This window comes from Ricinus communis, chromosome 7 (genome assembly GCF_019578655.1).
Source record: "Ricinus communis isolate WT05 ecotype wild-type chromosome 7, ASM1957865v1, whole genome shotgun sequence".
Taxonomy (NCBI): Eukaryota; Viridiplantae; Streptophyta; class Magnoliopsida; order Malpighiales; family Euphorbiaceae; genus Ricinus; species Ricinus communis.
The window spans coordinates 27,835,473-27,856,215 of NC_063262.1; the positions used below are offsets into that span (position 1 = coordinate 27,835,473).

Consider the following 20,743-nt stretch of genomic DNA (forward strand, 5'->3'; position numbering starts at 1 on the left):
AAAAAAGAAAAAAGAAAAGAATAAGCAGGTAAAGATCAATTAGCACCTGAAGCATCATATGAGAGCATTAAGGAGAGGGAGAGAGAAAGAGCTATATATATTCTTTTATATAACTTTTAATTAATTAATGAAAAGCAACATTCCACTTAAGAGAAGTTGCATGGAGTTCATCCTTTCAATTTGTTAGTCACTAATCATGCTCATCCTCTCCTTCATTGTAAAATAATTCTCTTTGACATAAAGTTGTTTTTGTTAGTGGGCATTTTCCTTTTAGAGCCATTGAGGTGTTTTATTTTTATTTTTAATTTTTTTGGGATCCTTTCTTCTCCTACCCCACTCTCTAAAAGGATACCTTTAAACCCTTTTATTATTATACTTGATAGGTGAAAAAAACCTCAATTAACAATATCAAATCATCAACTAATTGAACTCAAATAATTAGCAAACAAATTACACCCACAATCAAGTCTAGTGTTTCAAGGATAAGGAAGGGTTAGAGATCCACTAATTTGTTCCAAGAAGTACTTAATTAAATTCATAATGTTTTTACATTTGAATGTGAAAATTATTAAGTGGATTAGAAGAAAGGGTAGGAAACTTCCTCTAGTTGGTGAAGAACTTAAATGATCAATAATTGGTGCAAGAACTTTTATCTTTTATTTTTTTTCTTTCTAAAAACTATATAAAAAATGGTGTTCATTTAAGAAGATGCCACCTTATCAGCACCTAAATTTGGAGCAAATGGCACTATGGTGACCTCACATCTTTCTTTTGGTTATCATGGCCTCAATCAACGACAAAGATTAATTAGCACTTACTAGTTAATGAAGTAATCTCCCATTTCTTTCACATTCGAAGCACTTGAATGGATTGATTTAGCATTCTATCACCAATGATGAAAAAACATGACAAGATGGGGGTGGTTTCTAAATGTTGTTTTTTTTTTTTTTTGGAGAATTCTTTTTACGTTTGAGTGCTTAGATCATGAGCTTGCTTGTCATTTGCTCAGAGGCCTAATTGTAAGTGCAACAAGTATCCAATATGTTCCTAAACAATGACACATCACACATTGATTAATTAAATTAAGACCATGAAACAATATTAAACAACTCTAACCATCACCCATATTATAATTTTTCATGGCAACTACAATAAGAGCATAATAATACTTAACTTTTTAATCATAACTAATATATTTTAGTACAAATCTTATATAACTTCATTGATTTTTTTTTTTTTTTTTACTTTAAGCATAAATGTTAGAACCCAAATCTCATCAAATTATTTAGGTATTTTGAGAGTGAAATTTTTAAAACAATAATTACTTTGATATAGTTCAAATGTAATATTTTGGGTTTCTTTTTTTGCAAAAGAACCCACTTAAACAAAAATGTCCTTTCATGGTAAGTACTATACAATTCATCATCATTACTAAAAAAAAAAAAAGAAGAAAGTATGTAAGAACATGAGTTCAGGATCATTAAGATTGATTGATTAATTAGAATCCACTTCTTAAACTCAAAGATTTCTTTTTTCTTGAAGCTCCATTAAATAAAAACAGAGGAAATCATGCACCAATAAAACTTAGACAGCAAAAATTATCAGTTATTTTCCCACTTGATAAAAGATGGTGAATTAAGGATGTTTGTCAATTAGCAATTGGAATTGTATGTGTGAAGCTTTATTTATGGGGCCAAACACTTGTCCATATGGGAGAGAATTTGATGAGACTTTTGAGTGGGGCATTGTCTGAAAATATTTAAGTTAATCAAGAACCTTAATCTAGCTTTCAAGTACATAAAGATGGTTTAAATTAAGGGGAATAATTGAGAATCTAAAAGGCTTTCCATTCTTCCACTATTATTAATTTATGAGTTCTTTTTTTGAAAAAAAAAAATAAAATTCATTCTCAGAAATTTTTAGAAAGTTGGGGTAGTAGCAGTTGTCTAACACCTGGATGTAGAGTAAGATAAAAACAAAAACTTTTAACATAATGCCATTTGTGATTCATTTTCATTCTAAAGTGAACAACTCAAAAATGAAAAGGTATAATTAATTTGTGCAACTCATACAATTTAGAGGCAAGTGTCAGTTTTTCAATTTCATAACAATTATATTTGTTTTGTATATTTCTTTTAGATTAATATATAAAATTCACAATTTATTGAGATCAAATCTGGAATATCTCATCATTTTATATCAAATTCCAATATATTATTCAATATGAGAAATAGGAGACCTAGTATGTCTTCTAGAGAAAGTCTCCTCCATCACCATATGAAAATGATTACTGGTGTTTCTTTGTTTTGGTCTCTTATCAATTCCTTGATTTTAAGATGCTTTATTTTTTGTATAATTCTTTTTTTGGATTAATAGTTGTGAAAATATTTTCCATTATAGGGGAATAATATTCGATGTCCGAATAAATTTACGATTAATAAGTTAAAGAAAATATGAAGTGTCGAGAGATATCCGGTGATTTTAATTTATTAATAAATAATATAGACAAAATAACAAATCACTTCCTTCCCTATTGCAATTTGTCAGCATCAAATGGCTAAGCAATTAGAGATTTTGAAATCTAAAAGTCTTTGAGAATAGGACTAGAAATATTGACTTGGAAGAGTACATTGTGGTCCATTACAATAGAAAGGCAGAAGAAAATGTTCAAACCTTTAATTATAAAAATAAAAGAGATGTACAATTCATGCAATGCTCAAAAAAAAAAAAAAAAAAAAAAGAATTCAAGAAGAAAAGAATAAAATCTTGTCTTGTCTTTTGGTCTACTTGTTGAATCCATGTACTCTGGTTTGTCAAGACATATGTTCCATATTACCATTAAAAGAGAGAATACAACAAAAGAACATGGAGGCTTCCTTTCTATTGTTTTTCTCTTTTCCACTTTAAAGTGCAATGCAACCCATGACACCATATACAACAAAAGTTGCTATTTATTTTTTTTCAATGCTTTTTATATTTGTTCACTTGATGACAGGATATCATTTTAATTCATTCCAAATTTTCATTTTTAGAGTGGAGCAAACAACTTGTGCATTATTATGTATTGACCAACATATCATATCATGTCAAATAAATAACTCTCAACAATTGAATTTCATTGTTATTTTAAAGATAGACTGATACATCTTCAGGGTCCCCAACTCTTAATGCTACTACTTCTATCAATGTAGCCAAGCATAAAATTGCTAAAGTTACAACCCTAAGGAATATGATATCTTCTGCCATGAACAAAATCTCTCATGGAGATTGGAGTTGGAGCTTGCTATTGCATCAAGGGATGCACACGAATATTATGTTTGACAAAAACAAAGATAAGGTTGTATGAAGTAAATAGATGTCAAAATTAAGAAGTAAAGTAATGTTTTTATATAATTTTATTCTATTCGAGAATGATAAATGGTAAATCAACATTATTAAATTAAAATCTCCTTTAACTAGGATTTTGTGATCAAATCTAGCTGAATTTAATACCATAAAAGTTCGAGCTGAATCCAAACTTTCATATTTAAGCTAGAATTTGTTCACAAATTCATAAAATGTTCAAATAATTAAAATTGTTTAAGCTCGTTAATAATTTTTACTATTTATTATTATTATCATATATTATATATTAAAAATAAAGTTAATTAGCATTCAAATTCAAATTAATAATAGCCTATTAATGAGTTCATAAACTGCTTACTAATTAAATCACGAGCTTCATAAACAAATCGAGTTGAAGCTCGAGCTCACTAACATTATCGCAAGCCAATAAAATAGCAAGTTCGCAAGTTAATGATCAAATTTTGTCAAGCTCGAGCTCGATATAAATGTATTAACCTCACATTCAGCTTAATTAACTTAATAAACTATTTCAAATGATTTTTCTATCTAGCCGAACCTAAATAGTTCACTACCCCTATTCTCAACGTACAAATAATTTTAAAATTTTTAAACTCCTTCAAATGTTGTATGATTATAAGATCATATTTATTCTTTGATCTTGCAAATTTAATCAAGTATGCAATCATAATGTTAGCAATTAGAGTTGAAGGGTAACAGTGAATTTTTATTTTTTACCATGGGTAATAGTGAATTGAGTTTGCTGACTTTTATGTAATGAGATAAAAAGAAGTGTCGGATGTGTCATTATCTTGAAGGCTCCATCCAAAACAAGTTATGCTTTTAAGCTGCAAAAACAACAGTAACTTGATCACTTTATTTTTACTAATTTTGATCATATCCAAATATCAATATCAAGTAATTTTTCAAAAAAGAAAATTAAGATTTATCAGTATCTAAGTATCTAAGCAAGCACAAACAAAAAGGCAGACCGAAAGGGTAACCAGGTATTCCGTGGTGACGGTAAAAGCAAAAAAGTAAAGAAGAAGAAGAGGAAGAAAAGAAAGTACAGTATACAGCAGTAGCTAGCTGCTTAGAGGCACACATGTTTTGCTAGCCGGCGCCAAATATTCTTTCTTTCTTTCTTTGCATAATTTATTTTCTTTCACTTTCTCGGTCTTTCTTAACTAAAACCCAGACCCAAACCAAATTAAAAACCCCATAACATTCTCTTCATTTTAATACCCTTTTTCACTTCTTCTTTGTCTCTCTCTGTTCTCTTTCTTCTTCTTTTTATCTCCTGATTACACTATAACACACTGCACTGCACTGCTCTTTTTGTGTTTGTGCTTCTTGATTCTTGAAGAATCTGATGATGGAGAATGGTTTTTCTTCACCTCGAAGTGATGCTTTTCCTGCTGGTCTTCGTGTTCTTGTTGTTGATGATGATCCTACTTGGTTAAAAATTCTTGAAAAAATGCTCAAAAAGTGCTCTTATGAAGGTTTTCTTTTGTTCTCTACCTCTGTTTGTTACTTTTCTTTTTTGCTGCTTAACACTCGATCAAAACAAGCAATCAAGATTTCTTCTTTTCACTGAAAACAGTTATTATGGCTTATGTTTTTTTTGGTTCCTTTGATGCTCTGTAGTGGTTATGCTCGCTTTTTGTTTCTATTTTGGTGCTTTACTACATGGGCTCTTTAAGATAGCTTGTTTTCTTGGTGAAACTGCATTGGAAGCTTACATTTTTGCTTTTTATTTCACCAGAAATTGTATGTATTTCTTGTTTAAGCATGTAGGTGAATGTCATGCTAATCTAGTTCAAGAATGCTATTTGTGTTGTTTTTGTAGTGTTTGTGTAGATTTTTTGTGGGATTATTTTTTTGGTATTGGCTGAGAATTTAATTTATTGGTTTTGTTGATAAAAGCACCATCATCAATGAAAACAGTCACTTACTGTTGATTATCCCATCAGACTAGGAGAAATTGTCAATGCCTGAGCAAATTTTCGTCTAATATCCTTTGAAATAGAGGCTTGGATGAATCAGACTAGAGCTTGTATTTGATGTGCTTTGCAAGTGTTTGAAGATAATCATACCAAAAGCTTGTGACATAATTTTTTTTTATTTACTTCACATGAATGTATCTGGAATTAGTTTTCTGAGAGCTTGTTGGGGCGGAAATTTTGATTATTAAGCTTGACCATAAGGTTAAGAGATTGTTTCAAATCTGAAATAAACAATTGGAGCAGCAAATATCTTGAAACATTTGCTTAAGAGTCTTGAAGATTACGAGGGATTCAACTATGAGATAATTTTTCCCACGAAGCCTTATAAATTCCTTATTTGAAAACTCTTGCCATAAGTAGTGTTGATCTATCTTATATAACTTTGCCCTCTATTAGAAGGCATCCATGTTTCTTCTGCAGCCAATAAAGTTGTATCAGAAGGATTATTACAAAAGAAGTTATAATTGGGTGAATTGGTCTAGTACGACATTTGATTTGGATGATATGCTTTCTTTGGTCCGATTGAACTAGATGCAGCTCAAGTACTTGATTGAAAAAAGGTTGCAAGGCTCGATTAGAAAAACATCGAAAGTCCCTAAATTACACGATTCATTTAGATTTGAGAATTATCAGCTAATAAGATGATGAAGGTTCGGGCTTCAGCTTTACACAACTTCTACACCATGTTCACTTCAAGATTAGCTCATGTTTTTGGTAGAGGCCACTAAGTTGTGTTCTTAGACAGTCATGCTTGAGCAAAATCAAGTCTATAAGAGGCTGTACACTTTTTTAGGCCATCATGCAGTTATATTAATCGAATGTAGAAAAACTATTTCCCTTTAAGAAAGGATCGTTATGATTTTTAATAAAAATCTGTTTGAAGAATGATAAAGTATTTCAGTGAGCTCGTTGATTTAGTTCTATGAATATTAGCATCCATAATGATAGGACTCTTGGATTCTTGAAACTGTGATTCATGCATGTAACACTGCTTAGAACAGCCCTGGTGCATAAGCTCCAGAGCAGGCATTCTACATTATTCTGTCCTTGTAGTAATAACAACCTTCAATGGTAAAAGAATCGCTTGTTTAACAATATTCCTTGATACTTGTGTTGTTCAGTGACCACCTGTGGGTTAGCAAGAGATGCTCTGTACCTGCTTCGTGAGAGGAAAGATGGATATGACATTGTGATCAGTGATGTGAACATGCCTGATATGGATGGTTTTAAGCTTCTAGAGCATGTTGGATTGGAGATGGATCTGCCAGTCATCAGTATGTTCTTTGCCTAGTTTAGCATTTGGACTTTGATCTTGAAGGCCAAATCGTTTCTTAGTTCTCTATGTGATATGATTGTAAGCATGCTTCTGACAAAATCTATTTGTATCACTCCACAGTGATGTCTGTTGATGGAGAAACAAGTCGGGTAATGAAAGGTGTTCAGCACGGAGCGTGCGATTATCTCCTTAAGCCAATAAGAATGAAAGAACTCAGAAATATATGGCAGCATGTTTTCAGAAAGAAGATACATGAAGTTAGAGACATTGAGATTTTGGAAGGAATGGAAAGTATACAAATGGCTAGAATTGGATCAGATCACTCTGATGATGGCTACTTATTTTGTGGAGAAGATCTGACATCAGTCAAGAAAAGAAAAGATATTGAAAACAAGCATGATGACAAAGATGGAGAGAGTTCAACCACAAAGAAAGCTAGAGTAGTTTGGTCTGTAGATCTTCACCAAAAATTTGTCAAAGCCGTGAATCAGATAGGGCCTGATAGTAAGTATCATTATATCTCTGATTTCAAAAGTCTGGTCATTGGATCACTATCATGAAGACTCTGGATCTGCATATATTATATGAAAAATGTGTTAACATATCTTCGTCATATATGATGTTTTCAATGACACAGCCTACATCTTTTTGCTTGATGAAGCCATGACATGCGCATCTGTTTTGCAGAAGTTGGCCCAAAGAAAATACTGGACTTGATGAATGTGCCATGGTTGACAAGAGAAAATGTTGCAAGCCATTTGCAGGTATTTTGTGACAAAATAATTGAAAGGACACTCGCATTGTTCTCTCAGTTTACATCCAAATTCTCTAAGATCTTTTGATCTTTAAGCAGTATGGAGATTCTCATTGTAAAGGTTTTCACTTGTGCAGAAATACCGTCTCTATTTGAGTAGATTACAAAAGGAAAATGACTCGAAAACTTCTATTGGTGGGATTAAGCAATCAGAGTCTTCTTTGGGAGAATCTGCTGGTAGTTTTGGTACTCAAAACTCAATCAACATGCAGCAGAAAGATGTTTCTAATGGCAACTACGGATTTTCTGGTAATAGCTTATTTGTCCAGAATACAGAGCCTAGAAACCATGAGAGTGAGAAAAAAGGCATTGTTTTAAAGAATGCTGCAGAAAGCAGAAGAGCTTTAACTGTGGATATTCCTGAAACTCGCAAGTCCAGGAGTTCACAGGTGGAATTTGGCCACTCTTTTATATCTACAGCATCAGAAGTAAACTTTGGAGCAATTGGTTCAAGCTTTCCAACACAGTACTCTTGGTGTGAGATTCCACAGATACAAATGAAACAAGAACCTAAGCCTCTTCAATTAGATGATGGGTTCAATAAGCTTCAATTGCCTGGTCAACAGCAGCACATTCAAGCTGATTACCCGCAGCCAGTGCCACCTGTCATTTCTGGTTCATCTATAACTGAAAGAGATATAGATGGTCCTAAAATTAAGCCCTTGTATGAGAGCAAGCAGAATGCTAGCCATGTAACTTCAACAGGGGGTGCAATTGACTCTAGCCATATTCAAACAAAGACCTTTGTGCCCAATAACCAAGTTTTTGAGCCCAATTGCACTAGCACATCGACCATAAAAAACCAGGGATTCAACCCGAATTGCATATCGGACGTGGAATCTGCACAAAAAAGTGTAAATTGGGGAATGTCGCCTTTGGATGATGACTTTCAAGTCTGCTGGTTTCAAGGTGATTATTATGCCATGAATGTTGGACGCCAAAACATTGAGCTTCCAGAGAATTATGACCCCGGGCTCATTGCTGATGTTCCAACACACTTGTATGACGCAGTCAGGTTTGACTGTGACAGTACTCTCCTCTATGACCTTACAGAATATTCCTTAGTGGAACAAGGTTTGTTTATTGCATGACCTTGCTCCATTGCTCCACCTTTTGTGGAACTTCACCATTTCCTATTTATTTTGAATGACCAATCCATAGAGCCGTCTTTCAATTCTGTGAATTGGGACATTGTTTTGCCCATCAGCCATGGCCTCAGATGCTGAAACATGTATAACAGGGGTAGCCACAAACGCTAAGCATAATAAGTTTTTGCTTCTTCAGGTTTCTCTAACATGCTACCTACATTATTAGTGTTGTATATGTATGTATGGTTAAAAGGGGGTGTGCATATGGACGCTCGTAGTAACTCTCATAATTCCCTGAAAATTTTGTATGTAAGCCGCTGGAAGTTGAATATATCATCTCCCTGAAAATGTTTTTCTAGCTTTTAAGTTGAATGGTACTGCACTCGGTTTTTCTTGATGCATTTCCTGGCTCCAGAAAACTAATCCTGGAAAACGATGTCACATACTGTATAAGACATGGTATAAAACATAAAACAGAGTCATATAATGTGAAGTATTATACCAGTATTTTTTGGCTCAAGAGCATAGTCAAATTATGTAGCAATAATCATTCAAAATTGCATAACAGCATATCCCCTTTTACATGCAGCCATGTAACCAACCTTTAATACAAAAGTAATACATTCTATTATATCTCCAAAACTGCTTACCTTCCTAGGTACCCATATTATGACAGATAAAGGACCAGTATGACATTTTGCTGGATGCTGAAAGCAGTTCTCAACAACAAACACTTACTCTTAGCTAATTTTCCTCTAACCTGAATCCCACTGCCATTACAGGATTATTTTCTGCTCTGTAGTGTGTAATTACAAAAGAATATCTGCACAATCACTAGCTGGGTCAATCACTTCGACAGAATATCCAATTGGATGCTTCCTTGAAATGCCCTCTCTATGGGAGCTCAATGCTGGATATTTGGAGAAGCATTCTCATGTGCTTTCTTCTTTGGTAGCAAAGTGACTGAACGAGTTATGCTTTGATTACCTTTGGATACAATACGCTTGGAGCTTGCAGCATGTGCTGAAGGCTGCCTAGGAAGTGGAAAGCTTGTTTCCTGTACCACATTGGACGAAGGCTTTCTTCCCAGCTTTGGTGATCGAGGTCGTGTCAAAGGAACCTGCAATAGATGATAAATCTAAATTAAAATGCACAGAGAGGTAACTCCACTCCCACTAATATATCAGCATTACAGTAGGCTATATAATAGCAACCTTAGATTTAACTTGCACACGTGTCTTTTCTACCTCCTTTGCACTGTTCTTCTCTTCAAGCTTCTGAAAGAACTGGCATAGCAGATGGAAAAAAAAAATATATTAAGGGCATAGTATAGGTACAAGGAGAAAATGAAAAAAAAAAATTATCGTTTTCCAATCTTGCCTCTTTACGTTTTGCGGCCCTTTCTTCACTCCTAAAGCTAAAGGGTGAGGATATAATTGACGATCGTTCTTTGCTTCCATTTGAACTTGAAGACTTTGTGCGGCTGCCATTAGGTTTGAATCATTTAGATCATATAAGCTATGGTTCTCTTCTATAATGTTTGCTAATCATGCAAGCTCCAAGAAAGGCAGTAAAATCAGGAAAAGGAATGCATGAAAAACTGTTGAAATGAGCAAGCAATTTCCTGACATGGAAGCTACTTTTTATAATGTCCAAGGTATATGCATAATATTATATTTTGGCAAGTATAGCATTTAGCTGGTAAGAAATTTTTGGAAAAATGAGCATGTGTCTATTGTTTGATCAATTTAAGGAAATATTTAAGGTCTCCATGAATATGAACCATCTTGAAAGTTAGGAAGCGAAGTTCTTACTCCCCAGAGAGGGCCTGCAATATCCCGCCTGCTATTGTTCCGCCAGAAACTGACTTATTGAGAAATGACCGGGTTCTGTAAGAATAAATTGTAACTGTCAGTGAAAGAAACGGGCCTACTGATGCATCTTTAATGGGGCAAAAAGTACCTTTTCTCTTCTGATGACCGGTTTATTGAAGAAAGAAGCTTTGATATCCCAAAAACAGATGCCTGCAGTTAAGAAAGGCAACTCATCAAGGTGTACTAAAAGACATATTTCCAGAAGACTCGGGAGTATATATGTTGCGTTTTACACAAGGCAACAGAGAAACATAAAGCTCTGCAAAATGGAAATACCCTTGGATTTTTTGGTGTTGTTGAACTCTCTTTCGACATTCTGGCAGAACTTTTACTGGTTTCTCCAGAGCGAGGAGCCAAATTGATTGACATATGAACAGATTTTGGAGCTAATCTCTTTCTGTCAATCATGTCTCCTAAGGACTTCTTACTGTTTGGATGAACATTTGTTGCACCTTTCAGCTGTGCGGAACTGGGCTGCTTGGTAGAAGACTTTGGGAGTTTGGAAGCTCTACCCTGATTTGATAATTTTGATGACAAATTCATTTGTCTTTTATTACTTGGTAGTGCCGAATTCTTCTGTTCAGCAGCATTCTGATTGAAATGGTAAAGAAATGGAGTTAGCATGATACGTGGAAAAACAAGAAATAAGGTAAATAATTTACCTTATTAGACATTTTCTCTTCTGCTGAAGCCACAATCTTGTCAAAGTCATTAGCATTATCAAGCTGCTTTGAATTTTCCACCTGAGTAAGGTTCTCCAGCTCAACAGTTTCTTGTATTGCCACTTCAGCACTTTCCACAATTGCAATTTGTGAACTATCCTTTCCATCGTCTGTATAAAATGAATTTGCATCAGCAGAATGAGGTAGCTTCAGGGAATCTTTCTCCTGTTGCTTATCAAGGGCAGCAGTATTTGTTGCTTCGGCTGATATCGAATCCATAGGTGAATCATTCTGAGTTTTGTCCGCAGCATCTACCTCCGCCAGATTAGATGCAGTTTCTACTTCTGGGATAGTACTAACTACATTATTTGCTTGCTCAAGCGAGGCTGCTGCTTTCATGGCAGCTCTCTTCTTATAATGAGCTTCAAAATAAGCTTTCTTCTGAGCAACAGAACCTGGCTTGGAAAACTGCTCAACTTCTTCTAAGTATCTGTTGTGAGAGAAGGTTGACCATTTTTCCCAGGCTAAAGATTCTGACATAAATCTCCCAAAGGATATTGATTCTGTTAGTGCTCGAAGAGGGTCACCCTGTAATCCAAACATGTTTCCAAGGTTGTATTAGATGTTAATGCAATTCAGAAGATTACCGAATTTCAGAAAACAATAAACAAACAGCTCCGAAATTGTATACTTTTCTGAATCAGTGAGTACGCCTCCAATGCTGCTATAACCAGAAACCCCACATTTACTTTCTAATCGCTAAAATCTTCAAGGTATTAATTAATGGTAAGTTAAAGAAACTCAAAGAAAGCTAATGAAGGTAAGAAATCCAATCATCTAAAATAAGCCAAAGGTGTCGAAAAAGAGAAACTTAATCATCCATATCCATCCGACAAGTCCAACAATATGAAAACCAGAACGGAGGGGACTAAATAAAAACAGCATGTAAGGTAACATATGAGGGACCAAAAGAAGAAAAAGAGAAGAGAGAGAAACACCTGTACAACGTTTGAAACTCCCTGTTCTGTTTCTCGGAAAACATTGAAAGAAGATAAAAGAAACTCATTTAAATTAACTTCTTTGACCTTGGATATGAAATCATTAAGCATAATCAAGAATTCATGTTAATGAGCATCCATCCAAGAACGGATTCACACTCAGTTTGGCCCCTATGCAAGAGAAGGAAAATATCAATCAAAATTTCATTTGCCCATTTCAACCACAATAACGTTTATACATGTCCAAGAAATCTCAATAACCAAACAGACCATAGAAATCAAATAATAAAAATAAAACCAAGACCCATTAAAGATCACTCAAAATAGACGAGATACCCATTAATTAAACACGAGCAAATAAATATATAAGAAGCAAAGTTTTCATGAACTAACTTCTTTGGCTTCACGAGAAGCATTAGATGGATGAGAAAATGATCTCATAAGGCAAGTTGGTTCTCCCATTTCACTCTTCTCTTTGCAAAACCCTTCTGTCTTCTCTTCTTCCTGTATAAACCCTTTAATTTGATGCTTCTAATTCTATATACGTAACAAAACCTATTCAATGGCTGTCACTCAATCACTCACTCCTATTCAATGGCTGTCACTCAATCACTCACTCACTCTTTCACTTTAAAATTTGAACAAGGCTCAAACAGGTCCAACTCGTTACATGCCCAAGCAAGAAAAACAGAGAAACCAACCGAGTTTTACGGCTGTTTAAAGAAGTGACCACCAAAGATTTGTAGAGAAAAGGAACAATATTTTTATATGTGGGTGTATTGTTTGCCCTAAAAAGAGAAGTCTTTTTATTTTATTTATTTATTTTCCAAATTCTAATGTATACTCCTCTTGGACACTGATTTTTCTCTTATAAGCGAAATGAATCTTTTGTTTTTCTGCAAAGAGAAATCGATTGAAATGATGGGATCTGAATTCTCGAATTGTTTTTGTGGTGGGGAGATTTGGGTCCCATGTGGGTTAAAGTTTCTCTCTAACGTCTAGTTTTTTCTTTTTCCTTTTCTTGATTTGGATTTGTATGGGAAAGTGGAAGTAATATATGTTAAGCTTGAATTAGGGTTGGCTGCTTAGAGATTGAGAGAATCTACGATGAAATAGAGTTTTATTAAATTAGCTGATAATATAATTATGGAAAGGTCCACCATTAATTTGAATTTTGAAACACAGGAAGAAAAAGGCAGACAAAAATCTTGTACTGTAATAGCGATTTAGCAACGGCTTTGTTGTCTGCAATTATTATATTTATGACACACATTCATGAGTCAAGCCTGATCTTAATGGCTCCTTCCTCAAACATTAATCACATTAAGAAAATAATTAATTGTCACTTTTTACTTAACATTTTGTGTTAATTTGTACAAAATATACTAATCTTTTAAAAGAATTTTAAGTTATGATTCTACTGTTCTATAATTATCTCAAAAATCTTTCTTTTAAATTAAACAAAAAAATAAAATTGAAATAAGTGACAAAAGCGTTTTTTTTTTTAAATTCTCTTAAAAAAAACCAATTAAACAATCAATTCAAGAACTTCTAAAATATGAATGCAAATTGAAGAAATGTTAATTCTAGAATAATATCATCTAACCAAAATTTTTTTTACTAATTTACTTATGCGAGATATGTATATCACGAATACTGATCGTGAGATATACATATAAATATTTCACGTATTAAAATTATATGATATTTTATTATTTAAAATTATTAAATATATATTAATCATCAATTAATTTACATATAAAATAAAAAACATTATAAATTATAATTTTTTCCAATACCATACAAATTAAATAAATAATACATTCTGAAATTGAATTTTAACAAATAGTAAAATATATCTCCTCAGTGGTTGTAATAAAATGATATTAAAAAGAATATAGAAATAAATAACATAATTTAATTTTCTGTCCAAAAACACGTGAGAGTTATTGGTGCATAATGGGATTCGTGAACAAGTTTTCGTACACTTGTAGCATTTTTCACACAAATCAGCTTAGACTAATAAGTGTCCCCTCTTCCCTGTAAGCACTGCTCCCTAGAACCTTCTTCTCCTCCAATGCCTTTGGCGTAAAGAGCTGGGGAAGTTCCAACTTCCTCACTCATCACATATCGCTGTTCAATTCTTTGAGTGATTTGGACCCTCGTGGAGGGGTGTTCATTAGTTTCGAATTAATCGGTTAATAATAGAAATTTATAAAAATTTAATCGGATATATATCTTTTTTAAAATAAGTAAATAATAAATTACTAATACGCTAAATATAATTTAATAATAAGAACATTTTTCGATTTGAATTCTGAATTACGTAATTAGATTTGTGCGTGATAGATGAGAATGATATGTGATATAATCATAGTACAATAGTTGGTAAGCCTTCAACATACACAACTACAATATTTTTCTTTTGTACCAAACATCCTTTATTTGTTGATTTAGAGAGACCCCTCTCAATTGATTGATCATAACAATTCTACATACATACAACCATTTTTGGCTTTTGTCTTTCACACTAGAGTTGCAACGATAACAGGATTCTTGTCAAAACATCTTTACCTTATCTCACTTTTAATAAAGAAATTTAAGGACAAGAAGAAAAGGGGAGAACCCACTCTCTGTCCATCACTTGGATAGTTCCATTTTTTTCAAGTTTAAATGACATGGCCTTCTCACTTTTCAACGTCCTGTCGTTTTACTGCAGGACATGTAATTGCTTGTGCTCAAAGTTCACTTGTTGCGAAAGATAATTTCATCATTCCAGCTTCATAAAGTTCCTTATAGAAATCAATGTCAATTGATAGAAGACTAAAGCAGCGCTAGAATTTGATTTGCAGATGAAAATATTAAACTTCTATTGTTGTTGGTTATATTGGATGAATAAGGGAAACAACCTTATGGGTACACAGATATAATAATTGCCTAGGATTACATTAGAATACCAATACAAAAGAACAGATTTACAATTTATTTATAGGCTCATACTGAAGAACTAATTTCTCTTTTACACCCAAAAACACTTGCACTAACCAACAGAGACATAAAGAAAACTTGGAACCCAAAATTCAAAAAGGAAAAGGAAAAAAGGGAGTTTCTACAATTGATCATTGAACATTGATATCAAGAATCTTGGCAAAGCTACTAGCTTTAGGTATGGTAATATACAAGACACCATCTTTAACCTCAGCTTTTATCTTCTCAAATTGAATATTCTCAGGCAACGCAATTCTACTACTGTACCTTCCATAGCTCTTAGCAGACCACTCTTCTTCTTCTTCTTCTTCTGCTTCTGCTTTTGCTTTTTGATCTTCTCCATTTCGTTCTTCGTTCACTTTCTGCTTTGGCAGTTTCTCTGCTTTCACAACCAACATCTTCTCCTCAACCCACACCTTAACATCTTCTTTGGTCATTCCAGGCATGTCAAACCTCATTTTGTATTCATTTTCTCCTTCTTTTATCTCCCATGGCGTCCTTCCTCTTCCATATCCACTTCCTTCAATTGGTGCAGCTGGAGTTGGCCAGCTGCTAGAGTATGTAAATGGGTCATCCATCATTCTTTCCATTGTTTCCATCATCTGCTGAACTGTTCTTGCTGTCGGAAACCTGTCCCACAACCCTATAAATTCAAGAAAACAGAAAGTTATAAGCAAGTTTTCGAAGTTAACTTTCCTTTTGTAATGATGCAGAAACACAAAGCCAAAAAGCTCTTCGACCGAAATTTTAGTGCTTAATTATAGAAATGATTAATGGGTACTGGTTACTTACCTACTGGTGCAACACGAGCCACTCTTTTCTTGGGTTGAGCCTGTTGTTGATGCTGCTTGCCATTGACTCTCTGCAGGTGATCAAGATTGTCTCTGCTCTCTGATGCTGCCATGGCCTTGATGACACTGTTCTTCTTGGGAGTGAAATTGAAGCCTACATCCTTTGTTTTCAATAAATGAAGGTTTCCTGATCTAGTAAAGGTGCTTTTTGATGATAAAGGGAGAGAGAAGCTCAAATTTGAAAGAGCTTGGTACATATTTGGTATAAAGAAGGAACCTTTGACGAACTCTTTTGAAAGCTGTAACAAGGATATGATGGGTGATGCATAAGAGAACGGAATTGGTGATATTTAAGCAGAAGCATGGACATTTCTGGAGAGGTCATTCTGTGAAGAGAGGTGGGAAGGGGATCATGGTCTTGGTGTTTCTGGAAATCTCCAGAAATCAATCTTGCTCGGATGAGGTTTCTCACTATCGAACAAGTACTGGATAAGTGTCCTTTGTATCCGCTTGCTTCTGTTCTTGATGTTGACCCAATTGGGCCAACTTTTTTTGGACTTGGCCCGTTGGCCCTGCATTGTTTTGGCTAAAATCGCTAGCTTATTAGAGTTCTGCCATGTGGTATAGCGGTGGGTATTCATCTCTGTAGTGCATAAAATTATTTCCAAGCTTGGGCGGAGACAGGAGAGGGTGTATGCATATTTTATGCAGCTTTTTCCTTGTATTTTTTGGCAAAACAGGTTGTTTCTGTTAAACTCATAACCTACAAGGAGTCAAAGAAACAATTTTACCAGTTGCGACAAGCTCACCTCTTGACATTCTTTAAAAGGGAAAATAAAAGAAGAAAAGATTAGCAGCCAATGTTGCTTGAATGTGAAATTACTGGCTCAAATTTCAGTGTTGCCTCCAGTATAAAAATAAAAATAAAACGATGTCCATGTCCATAATTTTTCTTATACTTATTGACACTTTTACATTGTCCCTCATTAATAAGCAATTGGTATTACATGTAACGTTCCACTAATAATAACAGCAACAATAAGAAGAAAAAGGAAATAAAGAGAGATTTAAGAATCCATATAATGTTATTGGTGACTGTCAAAAGGAAATATCTCATCCAAATTACTGCTGAAACCATCCCATGACAGTAAATAATCCATGTTATCAATCCAATGCTGTTGAAGATCATCTTGCGGGAAAGATTCATCCATTCTTGAAGAAAATGATTCTGATTTATCGGTATGTGGGGTCAACACGGATCCTGCATCCAGGTCTTTGCTCCAAGTTCCACTTCTCTGTAAGTTTCCTGACAAACAACAATGATCTTTTCCAGTTTCTGTCTTGTTATCCTGAATTTTCAAATCTACATTGCTTGGTTCAGCTTCCTTGGGGGATTCTTCATTCTGCAGCCTAACTTCTTCTCTATCAAAATCCTGAACTTTTTCAATACGATTGTGGGTTTGAGGGTCTACACCCAGAGTCTTTAGTTTCTTCTTGATTCTTGTATTCCAATGGTTTTTAATCTCATTATCTGTTCTGCCTGGAAAATGTGCAGCAATCTTTGACCACCTGCATAATAATAAAGCAATGTGTTATCAGGGTTTTAAATAATGGTATAATTAATCTTTATATATTTGTATGTCAGGATCTTTAATACTTGTTTCCCAAACGCGAATGGAGTTCGATGATTTGATCTTCTTCAGCTTCTGTTAGTGCTCCTCTCTTCAAATCAGGTCTCAGGTAATTCATCCATCTCAATCTGCAGCTCTTTCCACATCTTAATAACCCTATACAAACAACACAATTTGACTCAGCACAACATCAAATGCCAATAAACAAAAGCATTGTTCTTTTAAGGATCTTTGCTTCTAAAACTGTACCTGCAAGTTTCGGAACCAGTCGCCAGCACTGAATCCCATTGTTGAGGATGAAATTCATGAGCTTATGATCTTCTTCAATAGTCCATGGACCTCTCTTCAATCCAACCTTATCACAACAAGGCTGTCTTCCCATTTGCACACACCCAAAACTTTACTTTCTTTCTTTATGACCCAGAAAAAAAGAAAAGAAAAGGAATTAATCCAAGAACAGAAAGAGAGAGTTTGATCATTAGAAAGGAAACTAATGGAGGCTCCAAGAAAGCTTATTATAAGCTATTAAAGTCAAGTGAAGATTCCGAGTTTGCCAGTTCATAGCTTGGATAAAAGAATGGAGAAACTAATGATTAGCTACCACAAGATCAAAGCTTAATTAACAACTAATCAATAGAATAATCAGCATATCCTGATCAATTGAAGAAAAAGAAGGGAAAAAGACGTGAGTCATTGTCGTAGTTGAATTTTCTGATAAAGAAAGAAGATTAATATATAGGAATAAATAACAAGATTCCATGGTCTGCTTTTGCTTTGGCCAGCTTCATCTAAGGGATGCAACTCTTTCTTTTATTATTTATACTTGATTTGAGAGCCATGTCTTCCACTCTTTTAATTTTCTATTCACTATCATTTTCATTTCTGTTTCACCCATCATGCTTTCCATAATCAACATTTCCTTTTTCTTACTTCCTTAAATTGGGTTACATATAATTCCCTTACACATTGAGTTCCTTCATGGGTTTCTTTCTTTCCTTTTCTTTTTCTCATCTTCTTAAAAACGTTTGGATTGAAAAACACCAGTACAGTTCATTGATATCAACTTCAAGAAAATTTAAACTTTTTTCTAAACTCATGGTATTAATAAAAATTGATACTGCAAATATGCTCGATATCTTGGTGTTGAAGGATTCAATCTATATCTCTGTATAGTCATAAATATAAGCAATTGATAGAGACATACCACCACGTTATTAAATTTAATATTTGTGATTTTATATATCAAACTTATGTTTAAAAAGATTTTGGTAATCCATGTGAATATATCTTTTTTTTCTAAGAAAAAATTCGTATTAATATTTCGTAATTCGAAGAGTTGACACTTCAAAAGCTGTTTGTTGTTTTGTATGGATTCAATTGAAAATCTCAGTCATGGAAATTTTTATTTTTTTTTTAAAAACATATATATTATTCAAATATTATTATCTTTATATAATTATTTATTGAAAATATGATCGCAGCAGTTGACTAAAAATTTAAAAATAATGATGACGTGACACCTCGAGCAGCTAGTTTGAATATCGTTGCTGTCTTTTTTTTTTTTAAGAAATAATTTTTAATAATAAAGCGATATTATGTTTAATGAGATATCAAATATTTAAGATATAAGCTAAATTTATATTTATGTTTTTAAATTTTAATTATTTAGCCAGTTTAATATTTAATTTAATTTAATAGATATTTAAATTTATTTTCATTTAATATAAATATATGTATTATATAAAAATATTTAAATATTATTAGAATAATAAAATTTAGATATATATAAGATTTAATTGAATATTAAATGTATTTAAATTTAAAAAAATTTAAATTTAAATATTTATTAAATTAAATCGAAGTTAAATGTCAAAAGAACATATCATGGATTGTTTAGCCTAAGATATTAGTCCAGTGCTATAATATTATGGGCTTTGAAACAGAATAAGTCATCCCACAAAAAGCTATTTAAAGGATAATTCGCCATTGAAATTATTTTAATCGATCAAACCTGAAAATAAACAGCTTAAAACTCTATTCATCTTCAATCACTTAACGGCTAAATTGAATGATGCGTAGAAAATAATGGCAAAACAATTGCTAAAACTAAGAGTAAATTACAATAACTCTCTATCATAATATGAAATACATAAAATTGATATTTTATTTTTTAATAATATATTATAATTTCCTTTAAATCGATAAAATAAATTATTAAAATAATATAAAAACTTAATTTACCTTAAAAGTATTTTTAAATTGTAAAGGATAAATTAAAATCACTCCTTTTATCTATATTAAAATTACTTTTCTGAACTATATGAAAAATACTGTATATCAAATTTATAGAATTTAAGAAAATTATAAATAATTTTATTATAAATAAATAAATTTTGGATTCATGATAACTTAGTCATAAATTTTCAGATAATTATATTTAAAATCATTTATAAAGCTTAACAAAGCATTTGTTATTTTTATTATTCAAAATTCTTTTCATTGACAAATACATATATTCATGAAAATAAAAAAATTGCAATAATTTTATTTTAAAATAAAAAATTTATACTTAATGCCGTATCTGAAATTTGTAAATAAAACTTGTGACTTTGTTTATGATTTAAATATTATATTATGGCATTAAATTTACTCGTGACTTTGCAAGAATTATGTAATTTTATATTAATATCATATGCTAACAAAAGTAAATTAAAAGTATTAAAATAGAAATTAATTATATTACTTTCATATGATTATGCATGCATAGTCTAATTGTTATTGAGCTTGTGTTGTTTACCATTATCTAAAAATTCTATATCGACTTTGAAATCCTAATAGAGCTAGTCAGCCCAATGTTAAAATTTTATGAGAATTAGATTTAACCACTATAGAATTAGACTTATATTTAATATATTATTAATACTTTAATTTTTAATAAAATATAAATGACATAATTAATTAATTAAAAAATTAATGATATTATTTTAATAAATTTATTTGTTCTCCCATCTCACAGTTATATATATATTACTCATGTGTTATTGCTATAAGAAAAAAGGGCTTATACATGTGTTACACATGATAGAGTAGGAGCGGTCCAGTCAATATGTGTGCATGGGGGCCCATTATCTGTCGAAAAGGAAGAAATATAGGCCCATTACAACTCCAACCTCTCATTTTCACCCTGCCGCTGCATATTCATCGAATTTTCCTTTTTTCTTTTTCTTTATAAAACTTAAGGGAATATCTAATTAAGGAGAAACTTTTTATTTT

General features: G+C 32.7%; 4 protein-coding genes across 5 annotated transcripts; 1 reads left to right on the plus strand and 3 right to left on the minus strand.

Annotated features, from left to right (window-relative positions):
* The first annotated feature begins 4,311 nt into the window (after window positions 1-4,311).
* On the plus strand, window positions 4,312-8,892 carry LOC8278475 (two-component response regulator ARR11). The gene is made up of 5 exons (XM_002514970.4): window positions 4,312-4,844; window positions 6,470-6,622; window positions 6,745-7,128; window positions 7,312-7,388; window positions 7,516-8,892. The coding sequence occupies exons 1-5, from the start codon at window positions 4,715-4,717 to the stop codon at window positions 8,527-8,529; spliced, it is 1,758 nt and encodes a 585-aa protein (XP_002515016.2). The 5' UTR covers window positions 4,312-4,714; the 3' UTR covers window positions 8,530-8,892.
* Window positions 8,893-9,051: 159 nt separating this feature from the next.
* LOC8278474 (protein WVD2-like 7) lies at window positions 9,052-13,185 on the minus strand. Of its 2 annotated transcripts, XM_015716764.2 has the most exons (9): window positions 12,454-13,185; window positions 12,061-12,231; window positions 11,063-11,650; window positions 10,677-10,991; window positions 10,489-10,550; window positions 10,341-10,415; window positions 9,907-10,009; window positions 9,741-9,812; window positions 9,052-9,646 (listed from the first exon to the last, which is right to left on the minus strand). In XM_015716764.2, exons 2-9 carry the CDS (start codon window positions 12,169-12,171, stop codon window positions 9,431-9,433), a joined length of 1,542 nt encoding a protein of 513 aa, XP_015572250.1. In that variant the 5' UTR covers window positions 12,172-12,231; window positions 12,454-13,185; the 3' UTR covers window positions 9,052-9,430. The 2 variants fall into 2 exon arrangements, with proteins under 2 accessions (XP_015572250.1, XP_002515015.2); XM_002514969.4 differs by lacking the exon at window positions 12,061-12,231 and having other exon boundaries at window positions 12,454-13,181.
* Window positions 13,186-14,985: 1,800 nt separating this feature from the next.
* Window positions 14,986-16,277, minus strand: LOC8278473 (small heat shock protein, chloroplastic). Its single transcript, XM_015716669.3, has 2 exons — window positions 15,841-16,277; window positions 14,986-15,691 (listed from the first exon to the last, which is right to left on the minus strand). Exons 1-2 carry the CDS (start codon window positions 16,094-16,096, stop codon window positions 15,180-15,182), a joined length of 768 nt encoding a protein of 255 aa, XP_015572155.2. The 5' UTR covers window positions 16,097-16,277; the 3' UTR covers window positions 14,986-15,179.
* A 142-nt stretch (window positions 16,278-16,419) lies between these two features.
* LOC8278472 (transcription factor MYB20) lies at window positions 16,420-18,835 on the minus strand. Its single transcript, XM_002514967.3, has 3 exons — window positions 17,720-18,835; window positions 17,497-17,626; window positions 16,420-17,408 (listed from the first exon to the last, which is right to left on the minus strand). The coding sequence occupies exons 1-3, from the start codon at window positions 17,850-17,852 to the stop codon at window positions 16,925-16,927; spliced, it is 747 nt and encodes a 248-aa protein (XP_002515013.2). The 5' UTR covers window positions 17,853-18,835; the 3' UTR covers window positions 16,420-16,924.
* Window positions 18,836-20,743: the final 1,908 nt, after the last annotated feature.

Excerpts from the sequence above, each read along its gene's own strand:
- LOC8278475 (XM_002514970.4), top strand. The coding sequence starts at position 4,715 with ATGATGGAGAATGGTTTTTCTTCACCTCGAAGTGATGCTTTTCCTGCT. Across the intron at positions 6,623-6,744 it reads GATGGATCTGCCAGTCATCA|TGATGTCTGTTGATGGAGAA; the intron begins GTATGTTCTTTG and ends ATCACTCCACAG. Across the intron at positions 7,389-7,515 it reads ATGTTGCAAGCCATTTGCAG|AAATACCGTCTCTATTTGAG; the intron begins GTATTTTGTGAC and ends TCACTTGTGCAG.
- LOC8278474 (XM_015716764.2), bottom strand. The coding sequence starts at position 12,171 with ATGCTTAATGATTTCATATCCAAGGTCAAAGAAGTTAATTTAAATGAG. Across the intron at positions 11,651-12,060 it reads GAGTTTCAAACGTTGTACAG|GGTGACCCTCTTCGAGCACT; the intron begins GTGTTTCTCTCT and ends TTTGGATTACAG. Across the intron at positions 10,010-10,340 it reads TTGCAGGCCCTCTCTGGGGA|CCGCACAAAGTCTTCAAGTT; the intron begins GTAAGAACTTCG and ends ACCTAATGGCAG.
- LOC8278473 (XM_015716669.3), bottom strand. The coding sequence starts at position 16,096 with ATGTACCAAGCTCTTTCAAATTTGAGCTTCTCTCTCCCTTTATCATCA. Across the intron at positions 15,692-15,840 it reads GGCTCGTGTTGCACCAGTAG|GGTTGTGGGACAGGTTTCCG; the intron begins GTAAGTAACCAG and ends TTGAATTTATAG.
- LOC8278472 (XM_002514967.3), bottom strand. The coding sequence starts at position 17,852 with ATGGGAAGACAGCCTTGTTGTGATAAGGTTGGATTGAAGAGAGGTCCA. Across the intron at positions 17,627-17,719 it reads ACTGGTTCCGAAACTTGCAG|GGTTATTAAGATGTGGAAAG; the intron begins GTACAGTTTTAG and ends TTGTTTGTATAG. Across the intron at positions 17,409-17,496 it reads CATTCGCGTTTGGGAAACAA|GTGGTCAAAGATTGCTGCAC; the intron begins GTATTAAAGATC and ends ATTATTATGCAG.